Below are 12,512 nucleotides of genomic sequence, written 5' to 3'. Positions count from 1 at the left end.
TCCCTCTCTCTCTGCCCCTCCCCCGTTCATGCTCTGTCTCTCTCTGTCCCAAAAATAAATAAACGTTGAAAACAAAACAAAACAAAACAAAAAAACAAAAATGCATTGAGAGCATTCACATTCACACTGGAGATTCCCTCTGAGGAGCAGACAGAAGCTTCTGCAAAGGCGATTTCTTTCGAGGGGCTTCACTCATTTCTTGTCTTCTTTTTCTTTTCTTTTTTCTTTTCTTTTCTTTTCTTTTTTTTTGAGAGAGAGAAAGAGAGAGACAGTGCTGGCGATGGGCAGAGACAGAGGGGGAGAGAGAGACAGAGAGAGAGAGAGAAAGAATCCCAAGCAGGTTCCATACTCAGTGTGGAGCCCAACGCAGGACTCGATCCCATAACCCTGGGATCATGACCTGAGCTAAAATCAAGAGATGGACACTCCACCGACTAAGCCACCAAGGCAGCCCTCATTTCTGTTTTTGTTTAGCCCGTCAGTTCATTCAATCATATATGGGAACTCTGCTTGCCAGAGGACTATAGGACTATAGGACTATAGGACAATAGGACTATAGACCTATTCATCTTGAGCAGTAACTCTGCACAGTATTCAGCTGGTGCTAAATGTTTAGGAACTGCACAAGTGTTGGTTGAACATACAGACTCGGAGGAAGAAATCATAATAATCTACTTGAGCAGGCTCACGTTGTGTTTGGGATTACAGGAATACACATCTCCTAAATCACCCAAAACATGGAGTAGTCTGGCTTGCTTTCTTTCTTTCTTTCTTTCTAATGTTTTTTTAATTTATTTTTGACAGACAGACAGAGAGTGAGCAGGGGAGGGGTAAAGAGAGAGACCGAAACCCAGAATCTGAAGCAGGCTCCAGGCTCTGAGCTGTCAGCACAGAGCCCAACATGGGGCTTGAACCCACGAGCAGTGAGATCATGACTCGAGCCCAAGTCGAACGCTTAACCGACTGAGCCACCCAGGCACCCCATGGCATTATAGTTTAATAGAATAGTTAGGTATGTATTCTAGAGATCCTCTCAGACCTACCCTCTCCTCCAGATCCAGAAAAAACTGAATGACATTGTGCTCTTTGCCATGAGGAAGGACAAGTCCCAGTATAGATTTCTGCACATTTCTATGGATAAGAGACATGTAATTAGGGTTATTTCTGGTGTAGCATGAACCCAAACATGGGACTTGGAATTTGCTCCTTGACTCCCTCTAATCCAACCACAAACACCAGCCCGTGGTTCGTAGGAAAACTTATATGCAGGTCGTGGGAAGCAGCATATATCAAACATTAACACACATAACAGTGGAAAATCATTTGTCAAGCATTCCTTTTCTGCCAGGTTCTTTTGCCCACCCACGGCTGGCCTTTTACTTAGCTTTCTGCTTTCTTAACACGTCCTTTGCCTTATCTTTTATTTCCCTCATTCCTCTGCCTGCCTCTTCCTCCAAAGAAAATAAAATCAAAGCAAGATTAACAGGTTATTCTATTTCACAGGAAATAATTATCTTTTGTTTTTTTGCAATACAATTTCCAAATTTCATCTTTTTCTCTTCCTAATTTGTCAAAATCGTTTCTTAAAGAACGGTTCTATTTTGCCAAGATCCCTGGTACCAGCTGTTTAGAAAATACATAAATGGGGCGCCTGGGTGGCTCAGTCAGTTAAGCATCTGACTTCGGCTCAAGTCAGGAACCAGTTCGTGAGTTCGAAACTTGCCTCCGGCTCTGTGCTGACAACTCAGAGCCTGGAGCCTGCTTCAGATTCTGTGTCTCCTCTCTCTGCCCCTCCCCAATTTGTGCTCTCTCTGTCTCTGTCTCTCAAAAATAAATAAATATTTAAAAAATTAAAAAAAAAAAGAAAATATGTAAACAAACCACTTGTTCTATGTGCCTTTGGTCCTACAAATGGTAAGGACTGGAGCCTGCTGGGCCATCTGAAATGAAACGCTACTTAGGGATGTGCACAAGAGCCCATACATTTCACGCAGCACCATGTAAACAATTCTAATGAACCTGCACGACTCCAACTTGTCTTTGCAGAAACTCCCCTGATGTCAGTTTCACTTGGTTCTTTTCTATTTGCACTTCCTTGGTGTTGCAAATTGGAATAGTCTGTTTTCTGGGAAAATTATTAGAGCACATTTTCTTTTTCACTGATACCGACGTAATATATAAATGTGTGCTTATGCATTGACAAATATGTATGTTACACCTACTGCACGGCACCTACTGCCTTAGGGAAATGGATGAGTTCACAGTCAGCAGGTGGGGAGACCAGGGAGCGGCCCGAAGCCAGCGCGGTAACAGGGGAAGCTGGCGTTTTTAATTAGTAGCTATTGAATTGAGTGTAGCCAAATGGTTCTCTGGAGGGCCCTCCATAGCCTTCAGACATGGTCATTGTGTGCAGTTAAGCAGCTGATGTAGCTGCAAAATTGGTTTTGCCGGGCATATTCAGAAACTTGTGCACTGGATGGTGGGCTGGCTTGCTTGGTAATTGAGTTCTTTTTTGGAACGAAATGCTTTCACTTAAATGTTTTTAACTTAAACAAAAATGTTTTAAAATCACATTACCCAGCTTTATATCACTTCCTCAGATTGGAGTCCAGATTTGTACTGGTGGCAGATTTAAAATTTGGTTTTGGCAAAATTATTCCATAAGAAATATAGAAATTTAACTCTAGAATGCTATTACTAATACAGAAATGGAAGAAAACAAAGACAAAAAACTATAAGAAATACAACTTTTAACTTTGCATCATTAATCCACTCTGAGGCTTCACGAGATTTTTAGAAGAATGGGTGAAACCAAACCCAAACCCTGTTTTGGGTTATTTACCTTGTGACAATTTCTCTAGCTAAACAAATTATTCCACGGCTAGGTACATGAAACACCTTCTCCTCCGATCAGAAAATTGATTAGATCATCTTGTTGTTGGTTTTTTTTCCCCTTTCTTTTGTTTATTTTTTTTTCTTTCTTTCCTTCTTTATTTATTTATTTTTTGCCGTTGCTCCTTCCAGTGAGATAGACAAGTTCATGAAATCAGCCAACTTTCTGCCTTCCTTTTGACCTGCTATATATTTCACACACACTCTTGGGACTGTTCATGAGGACACATGTCTTTCTGCTTCCACTTAATGAAATTAATTCGATTCAATTCATTCATTCATTCAACAAATATTTATTAAGCACCTACAATATGCCAGGCACTGTGCTGGGTGCTGGGGATACAACTGTGGACAAGATAGACACAGTCCCTGCCCTCAAGGAGCTTACAGTCTAGAAGTTACACAGACAAGTACACACACAGGCAGTTACAATGCGGTATGGTAATGTGGTGGGGAGAGGACGCCGAAAGGGCAGCTAACTCAGTCTCATAGGCAGCGGGTGGTGGACAGCTGTGGATCGCTTCCTGGGGCAGGTGCAGTCGATTTGGTACTGAAGGATGAGGACAAGTTAGGCAAAGATACGGGGAAAAGTTACAGCTCAAAGAAAGAGTAAATGCAGTGTCCTGTGTGTCCTGTGTGCTGCTTGTGAGGTTCGAGGGTGGGCAAGGTTGGGGAGGGGGAGAGAAGTCATGGAAGAGAGAAGGGAAGACCAGGTCACGAAAAGGACTCATTCGCTCTGCGGAGAGCTTGGGATTTTTCCTGAGGGAACGGTGCGTGTGTGTCCTCGGACCTGCGCTTGTAGAGACTGACCAGGGGAGGGAAATCTTGAGAGTGGGAGCCAGGCGCTCAAGCCTTCACCTGCTCCTAAGTCATCTTCCATGTCACACCCTGTGCTCGCTCCAGCCCGCCTGGCTGCATACGCTCCTTCAACAGTGTTCTGAGGAGCACAGCGGTGGATCTCTGCTCAACCCTAAGGCTCTTAACACCTCCTCCCCCTGTGAAAACGCATCTTTCAAGGCCACACTTCCGAAGCTATCTTAACTTGTGCTTTCTGCCGAGATCTCTACACATCGTGATGTTTATCGGGACCACACGATTAATTATTTCAAATGATCTAAACCTTCCTTCGAGCCATGTTAATTTCACCCATACCGAAGGTGGGTTTTGGAAATAAACATGGGTATAATTTTCTTCACCAATGCCGGTTGAAAACAAGGAGAAATTCTTCGCGTTTCTGGTCTACCACAAACCATTCTCAGTGCCTTCGAGTGATTTAAAGGGAACGAGGCGAATGGGGGGCTGGGGGAGAAGCCAAAGAGACACATTATTTTATGCAGCAGAGTGTATAGTCTAGTAAAATTTCAACACACAAGTGCAGGGTATGTTGCTCTTAGGACAATGAATCCTCCCCGACTCAAACACTCTGCCCGGGACAATGTCACCGGCTCACAAGGCAAAACGTCCGTAAAAGAGGGCAGCTTATTATTTGGAGACGGTAAGGGCTGAGGACACGCTCCAATGTGGCCCACACTTGACTTCTACAAATCCCCTCCTGCACAGTCTGAGAATTTCTCAGGTAACTTTTATAATGAGAAGAAAACAACCCTTAAGCTCTGTGGATATTATAAGAATGTCCCTTGTTTTATTCTTTTTGGTGGGTACAAAAACCACAATTTTGTACACAGAACAAGATTATAAATAATACTGATAACACGAGTGACCCGGAGTCTCTCGCGCTTCTACACTGCAGGCTGATGACTTCACATGACGTTGTTTTCGTGTTGTCTGTGTTCCGGGTACCGAGACAAATGGGATCTGTGGACACCGACGCAGGTGACAGAGGGGAGGTTACGGCAACGAGGAGGGGGTCAACTTTTGTAAAAAAAAAGTCTCTAGAGTTGATTACAGTGATGGCATTTATCTCAATTATTGCAATGTATTGTTCCCTAAGATGGTTAGAAAAAAGAATCGTGTTGTCCTCTACTGAATTTATGTCGGTTAAAAAGCAAGCATGTTTCAGTATGTTTTCTCCAAAGTGAGTGTAAATACTTCCTTTAAATTTTCACAGGATTTACATGTGTGTTTATTATTTTCTTATCACAGTTTAGTGATTTGTTTTCTCAGCTGGAGTCTTCAACGGAACACGTGGGTGTTCTGGAGACAGGTTAGCAGGTTCATGGACTTCTCTAACTACTTGACCCCTTGCGGTGAAGACGGAGGCCTTTCTGAGAAAGGACTTCACAGTTTAATGCGCTAGCTCGCAAGTCTGATTAGTTTTTAAGTCCACTCCAGTGAAATTTGTTGCTGTTAATACGCCCATCCCAGCTCCCCCTCCCCCCCCACCCCACTCCCCGAGAAAACCTAAATTGTGAGTTTTCCTGATATAAAATCTGAGTTTGGGTTTCCGAGCTGAGCTCATGCACGCGTTGCTGCTGGACCGGCGGGAGCATCGGGACGCGCCGCCCGCTCTGGCCCGGAGGCCTGGTCCGCGGCCCCTGCTCAGTGCGTGGGCTGCGCTCCCGTCCGTCACCAGCACAGTTTGATTAAGGCACTCGATTATGTTTTTGGTTTTCATGGTAGGTCCGATGCAATGACAGCCAATCCCGAACTCTGTCTAATCGTGGTTCCCGTGTGTACCGCCTTGGGGCAGTCGGGCGTCAAAACGCGGCCGTTCTCACCCACGCTCCCAGTGATGGATAATCTGGCTTTGTTTCTTATGGCTTCAGAAAAGGTCAGCTGGGTGCATGGAAAGGAAAGAGAGAGAGTGCGCAGTGTTACAATGCTTCTGTTCCTTCGGCAATGCGAGACACAACAAACACCAAGATATCGATAATTAGACATCTGCATTTTTTCCAAGATTCTCTTTGGTCATATGAACACTATGCATGCCAGGGAAGGAACGGTCAGCTACCCCCAAGAATAAATCGGTCTCCAGTTTGTGGTCCTACCTGTTTCGGAACTAATTTTGAAATTTGGTTTGGCACATCTGGGCAAGACACGGCTTTTGCCTCCTGGCCCTCTAGAGCCCGGGACTTCTGGTCCAGCTCACAGCCTTCCCTACGTTTGTTCATGGGTAATTGAGACTCTTGATTCTTGTCAGAAAATGTCTTTACGGTGCAGGCATTATCCTCAACACTTTGATGAGCTCCCTAGGCACACTGTATCTATCTATAGACTATTCTTGACACGCCTTCCTGTCTTGGGAATACAGATCCACAGACACTTCAATCGTGGGGTACACATGACCCAGAACAGCTCAGTTAGTGACTTCAAGGTCCTCCTCTGTGTCTTCTGGAAGCTAATTCATATTTTAGGAAGCTCTGAGTGCTTCAAGGAGGGTGCACAGAAAGGGGGCATGTTTAGATTCCTCAGGAGCTGGCCTGGCTGCGGAACCTTGCAGCTTGAGGTTATGGGGTCAGGTTTCTGAAATCCTCATGAAATTCCTGTTCTCTGTCACATTAAGTCAGTAGCAGGTGACAATATTATGCAGAGGAGAAACAGGCAGTGTTGTGTCACTAGATAGTGACTGCTCGTTCGTTGTCTTTGAAGTTTTTTCTAGTGGCTGAATTTTAATGTGAAGTCCAGAGGAAAATAAGGTAAAATGAGATGTTCCCTAAGTTTGTTATGGCTCATTATTTATTTCTTGTAACTTATAATATGTCTTAATTCCCTGTTGTGAATTTAAGTTTACCTGATTCTTTAGGAATTCTATCTTTATATTTATTCTGTCCTGGAACTTAAATATTAGAATAATTGTATATCAAATAGTAGGATTCATAATGGGAGTAGAAAATGGTGTAATGTAAAGGTTTAGGGATCAGATACCCTGATAAAGTCAAACTGTTAGTTAATGGCTTATTGATGAAAACCAAGGTCATTATCATAGTTCTTTAGAAGACAGTCTCAACAATTAATATGCATCTTCAAAATCAGAGGTTAGGATACAATCTCTACAGAAACTGCTCATCACCAAATTAAAATAAACCAGGACCAGAGTTTGAATTTGTTTCCTCAGATTCCCTTCCGACATTTAACATGAAGTAAAATAGAAAATTATTTTTAAAAGTCTACTGGTTTAGTTTTGTTTTCCTGTTTTTTTAAAAGGAAATACAGTTAATAAAAGCATTGTGATATTTTGAAGTTTTGTTTTGTTTTTTTTTTTCCCAGAAGGCATTTGCTGTAAAATCTATTTTGGCTTCCTTTCTTTTCTTGATTGTCTTTGTGAAGAAAGGAACATATACAAACGGGAAAGACTCTATGTGCAGATTCAAGTAATCATCTATAGATTACTTCTCTATAGATTAGTGCAACTGAGTGGAATAATGTCTTTGAGACCTCCTTATTTTGTCTTTAAATCTTAGCATTCTTAGTTTTTCTTTTTAAAAATTTTTAATATTTATTTTTGAGAGGTGGGGAGGAGCAGAGAGAGAGAGGGAGACACAGAATCTGAAGCAGGCTCCAGGCTCTGAGCTGTCAGCAGAGCCTGACGTGGGGCTCCAGCTCATGAACTGTGAGATCATGACGTGAGCCAAAGTTGGATGCTTCATCGACTGAGCCACCCCGGTGCCCCTTAGCATTCTTAGTTTTTAGCATTATTATTTCTTATACTTAAGTCTCCTAAGACTATTAGCATTATTGTTTCTTATACTTAAGTCTCCTAAGAAAGTTTTCCAATTTGAGCAGCCTCGATACGTTCACAGCAAGCTGAATAAAATGTCATTTCTATTCAGCTTGCTGTGAACCTATCGAGGCTGCTCAAATTGGAAAACTTTCTTATGAATTTATACGTGGTCTGGGCCGTTTTAGATTGTTGAGCCTCAAGGCAATGACCTTAATTGTAGGTGTTCCTGTGAGGGGTAATCACTTTTAGACTAAATATTCTACATACAGAAAGTTTCAGGTTTTGTTTTTGAGATTCTAGGACATTATTTAAATTATCAAAAATTTGCACAATTGTGGAAAATAGAGTTTTTGAAAGGAAAAAAGTACAATAAAAGCTCTTCAATCTTCGTGGTGGACATCATTTCATTTACCCTGGGTGCCATTAGGTCTTTTTAAAAATCATGGATACGAATGCTTTACTTTTATTTGAAATGTACTATTTCAGGCATGAGGCAATGGAGGCGAATCATTTGATAAGTTGTAATGCCAGGTTCCGACTCCAAAAACATTCCTACATGTAAATTGTATGCACGTCACCTGGGAATTTTTATCTCTTTAGCAACTTCCCAGATTTTGTAATGAACTGGCATCTGTGTTTCTTTCTAGCATTTTCTAAGGTTCTTTTTCTTTTCTTTGCAACCCTTGCCTTGGACCTTGCTGATGGTTGGAATGCTTTTGCTATGCTAAAGAGAAGTCAGTTGTAATGAACTGGTAATAAAAAACCGAAACAAACCAAAACAAACAAATAAAAAACCCCCTTAATTGTAAGACATAAAAATCATTCCAGAATTAAATCCAAATAACTGACTCTGAAAACTCGTCAGGGATTGTTTCTCTCAGTTTGGGAAAATCTCTCCTCATTTGCATAATTAAGATATAAGCATTTCTATAATGGCCAAGAGACCTTGACATTATCATTGTTTGTTGTTTTGCGATCAGAAGGCAAACTCAAAACATTCTGATCTGAGTGAACTGAGGCTTTGTTCTGAATTCTTTTCCATTCCAATTGGGAAAGAACCATTTGGGGCTTACGTATGTGTAGTTAATACTCAGTCATCCATCGATTTGTGGATTCTGGATAAAAACACATCTTGGGTAAAAGAGAATGGCTTTGTTCTTTGTTTTGATACACTAACAAAGTGTTTCAATAGCTTTTATATGAATAAATATCAAAATTAAGCATATTTATCTGTCAGCACCTCAGATGTACATCTTCTGAAAATTATATTGGATGTTTGAGTCTCGGTGCATCAAACATGTGGGTTCATAGGCTCAACTGTCATTGGACACAGAGTGAGCAGCTGATTCAGTCGACTATTATCTATAATTTTAGTAAATGGGTCTTACAGACCTGATTTTAGGAGGAGTAGTAAATGCTGGCAGATCTTTTTTTTTTTTTTTTTAAAAACACCGTCTCTCCTTAGAGAAAGAATGTAGTAGACAGATTCTTAAAAAAAGTATTGCCGTCTCCTACATTTCATTGACTATTTACAATTTTTTATCGTGGCACAATGAGAGGATGTGAATAACTGGGGCTGATCCGGCTTACTTGAAAGCAACTAAAGCGGGAGGAAAAAGAGGCCATAATTTACTGCAATTTTTATCTTTTCTGTCTCCTCGCAAAGAACACATACATCGTTGGCATCTTTGATGGAGACGCTGCTGTCTTGCCTAAGCTGTATATCCACCTTAGTGATACTGTGGACCTAAGAGCTGAATTTTGTCTAATAAATATGAATTGTAGTCAATATCCTGACGATCCCTCCTACCTAAAGGTCTGGCTCAAGGTACTGTCAGGTGAACAAACAGCAGAGTGGCACTCTTAAAAAATACAGAATATCGTTAATGCAAAACAAATCAGAATAGGAGCTAAGATTTTGGGGCACTTACTCTGTGTTTGGAGTTGTTTCTAAAAAAAACAACAACATATAATCATGGAAGAATAGGCAGCTGTCTAAGCTTTGATCATCTGAGACGTTTTTATGCTTATTTTGTTAGCAATTCTCCCAAAATTGGATTGTTCCACAGGAAACCCAGAACTAATTTCCGTTTTTTTCCCAAATTTGGGGGAGGAAATCCTGTTTTGGTCATTTTCCAGAGCAATCCTGGAGGTTTGTTTTTTGTCTTTCTGACCCTTTCAATGCAGATATCTATTGGCAACATAAAGTTTCGAACGGTGCACCCGCAGCCAAAGAAAACCGAACCACTTTGCACTGAAGTTTTCAAAAATATAAAGCTCTAATCGGAAGCAAGCAATATCACCACTGGACAGACAGGTCACGACACTGCGTTTACAGGATGCATCACCCACTCACTGTCGTCAGCCCTAAGTCCTACCCCTAAATTTTAATACTTTCGGTTCCATATACGTTGTAACCTTCTCTATAGGTTGCTAAATTCTGGGTATTGTGCGAGGAGGTTGGGTTAAAAGTCTGTGCACTGTTGGCCACCTTCATTCTCTTCGCTTCTGCCCTGGACTTGTAACAGAATTCTATCAAAGCCACCAGCATCGCCAAGCCCAAGCCGCCGACCAGAATGTAGAAAACGCCTGCGACGTTGCTCAGGCTCAAGGCGCTCGTCTTGTCCTGGGGGAGGGGCGGATAAAGACATTTCAGTTAACCCTGCAAATGTCACACCCGGAAGGCAAAACAGCACATGACATCCAAACAGCTAATCAAAGCAAGTGCCTAACTGAACCTGAAAGTATCAACGTGTATAGATCGCTGATGCAGGTGCATGGATGCAAGCATAAAGCTTACAGCTCTCAGAAGTGAAATGATGACGACTGCCAATACAATTGCATGTAATTACATTCGGTAAAATTTGTGACATGGTATCATTGCTAAATATGCAGGAGAAAACCACCCCACTCAGCCAGAGAGAAGCGTTTATGTATTTACTCAGCGCGGCAGAGTGGGCTTATTGTTAAGTTTGAAAATGGCATGTTCATGACCCAATTACATGGGAACGGGATTCTTCTGGTTTTCCTGCCATTACGTAGACTTTGAACGTGTGAAATTTCCCTTGAATAAATCTCACTCCAGGTTGCCTACTCAAGGAACTACGGTATTGTAAGCTACCATTTTCACATTTTCTTCATTGTTGCTCTACCAAATATACGGTCGTAATGTTCTGGGTCTGCACTATTTGTTCCTTCAGTCACAGGTGCATGGGAGATCTTAAATATCATATACTCTTTAGGAATAATTATATATGCATCACACTTAGGTAGCTTTTTACGAAAAAACCTTAAAAAATACATGAATCAGCATGGCTACGTGAGACATAAATTATTTTTCTATGGACAAATTGATAACTGTTCTTATTGATTGAAAAATAAGATTCTATTATTAATCAGTTAATACTTTAAACATCTGTTTCTCCAGAGCTTTTGTATACATACTATCTCATAAGCCATTTGGAGACAGTCAAGCATATGATTGGAAGATACTAAAATCGTAACAAGAATTCAGAATTTTTTCATGAATTGTAAAAATGTCCATTATGTCACGTCATTGGAGGAAGTATTTTGGGCAGACTGCATGCACGGTATATGTTTTGTGCGAGATGTGATTTAGACACTTAAATAGTTTTCTTAGGGGAGTATTTAAGTCAAAAGATGTGCTAGGTACATGGTCCGCTTAGCCGTGATATCAGCTGATTGGGCCACAAATTTAGAGTAACTTCATGTTAAAAATAATTGCTCATTAAGTATTTATGCTTCTCTGACTTTGCATGAGGATTTGAGAGAAGGATTTCATTATTTGGCCAAGCTGGTCTCGTTCCACTCTGGTGCAGAGGCAGGAAAACAAGTGGTGAAAACACAGGGAGAAGCCCTGGAAAAGTATCAGTGAACATAGATACTTTGTCTCTTTCTGAAATGAATGGAGGCTCTCCTCTTTAAGCCGTTTACTTGTTTAGTGTTTTAGAATAACTAATACATTTTTTTCTTCGTAAAAGAAGATAAAGAAAAAAATAAGAAAAGATTTCAAGAATCTCCAATCATGGCTTTCGGGCACCGGTATTACAGTCTATTAATTTGTGCAGGTAATTAGATTCTCTGGTAAATTATTACAGTGTTCCCTTTAGAAAGAAACATTTCCTTTAGAATGTAACACTATTTTCATTCCTACTCCGCTGAATCAGGTCTACAGATCTCCTGCACTTGCACCAAAAAGAATTCATGAGTAAGAGATCTTAACTTGATATTATTCACAAGTATCACTGACTTATTAAAATCATTTGGATAGACTCCCGGTCGGACAGTTCATCGCTCATCGGTCAGCACAAAACTGTAAGAGGGCCTCTTCAAACTAAAGTGGAATGCTTGGCAACACAGCGACCAAAGGCTGGCCTTCAGCATAATAATGTTTAGTGTTTACAATCTTTCTCAGGATGCTTGCCCAGCAATTTCCCATTTCCTGCTTTGAGAACCCCTGGGTTCCCGAAATCATTCACAGATTTCGTGGTGTTTGCCTCTGAAAACAAACAGGAACCGCAGCGGAAACACTACTTTCGCTCGTGGTTGTGGAATCTGAGAGCCACAGAAGGCATCTCGGCGTTTTGCATGGTTTTGCTGCCAATCGGAGTTTTCCGGGCAGCATTCCCGGTGGGGAGCAGGGCCTGGGCCTCTGCGGAGGCCGCCCCGGGCCGGGATGCGCCTCAACGGCCTCTGCGCCCCGCAGGGTGGGCACAGGCGCCGGGTGCTGCCGTGTCCGCGTGTGCGGTTGCCAAGCGCTCCCGTTTAGTGCCGTGGGGACCCGACGGGAGGCCCGAGCTGCAGGACTGACCTTGCTTCCCGAGTCCTTGGCTCCACATTCACCTTTATCGTACCACCATCTGTTTTTCAGCTTGTCTAAGACGCCTGCCTCACTGAGTTTCAAAACGGCAAGGTTTACAGGAGTTCTTCACGTGGAAAATAACATAAATAACATCATACATGTTATTTTATGTTATTC

The 12,512-nt window shown here is 41.7% G+C and overlaps 1 protein-coding gene across 13 annotated transcripts in view; it reads right to left on the bottom strand.

The window, feature by feature from the left end:
* Nucleotides 1-4,504: 4,504 nt before the first annotated feature.
* The window catches only part of GRIA4 (glutamate ionotropic receptor AMPA type subunit 4), a 402,642-nt gene continuing 394,634 nt past the window's right edge, over nucleotides 4,505-12,512 (bottom strand). For 4 of the 13 annotated variants that reach the window (XM_045482615.1, XM_045482622.1, XM_045482621.1 and 1 more), the window contains 3 exons: nucleotides 12,345-12,459; nucleotides 10,005-10,139; nucleotides 4,505-5,628 (listed from right to left, as the gene is read on the bottom strand). In XM_045482615.1, the coding sequence (XP_045338571.1) occupies nucleotides 5,464-5,628; nucleotides 10,005-10,139; nucleotides 12,345-12,459 (415 nt within the window). In that variant the 3' untranslated portion in view covers nucleotides 4,505-5,463. Of the gene's footprint in view, nucleotides 5,629-9,891; nucleotides 10,140-12,344; nucleotides 12,460-12,512 lie in introns of those variants that run through there. The other 9 variants (XM_045482625.1, XM_045482630.1, XM_045482619.1 and 6 more) reach the window with 8 other exon arrangements.

Source organism: Leopardus geoffroyi, chromosome D1 (assembly GCF_018350155.1).
Source record: "Leopardus geoffroyi isolate Oge1 chromosome D1, O.geoffroyi_Oge1_pat1.0, whole genome shotgun sequence".
In the NCBI taxonomy this organism is placed as follows: domain Eukaryota; kingdom Metazoa; phylum Chordata; class Mammalia; order Carnivora; family Felidae; genus Leopardus; species Leopardus geoffroyi.
Note: the sequence above shows the minus strand (reverse complement) of the source record. Positions and strands in the feature narration are given on the sequence as shown.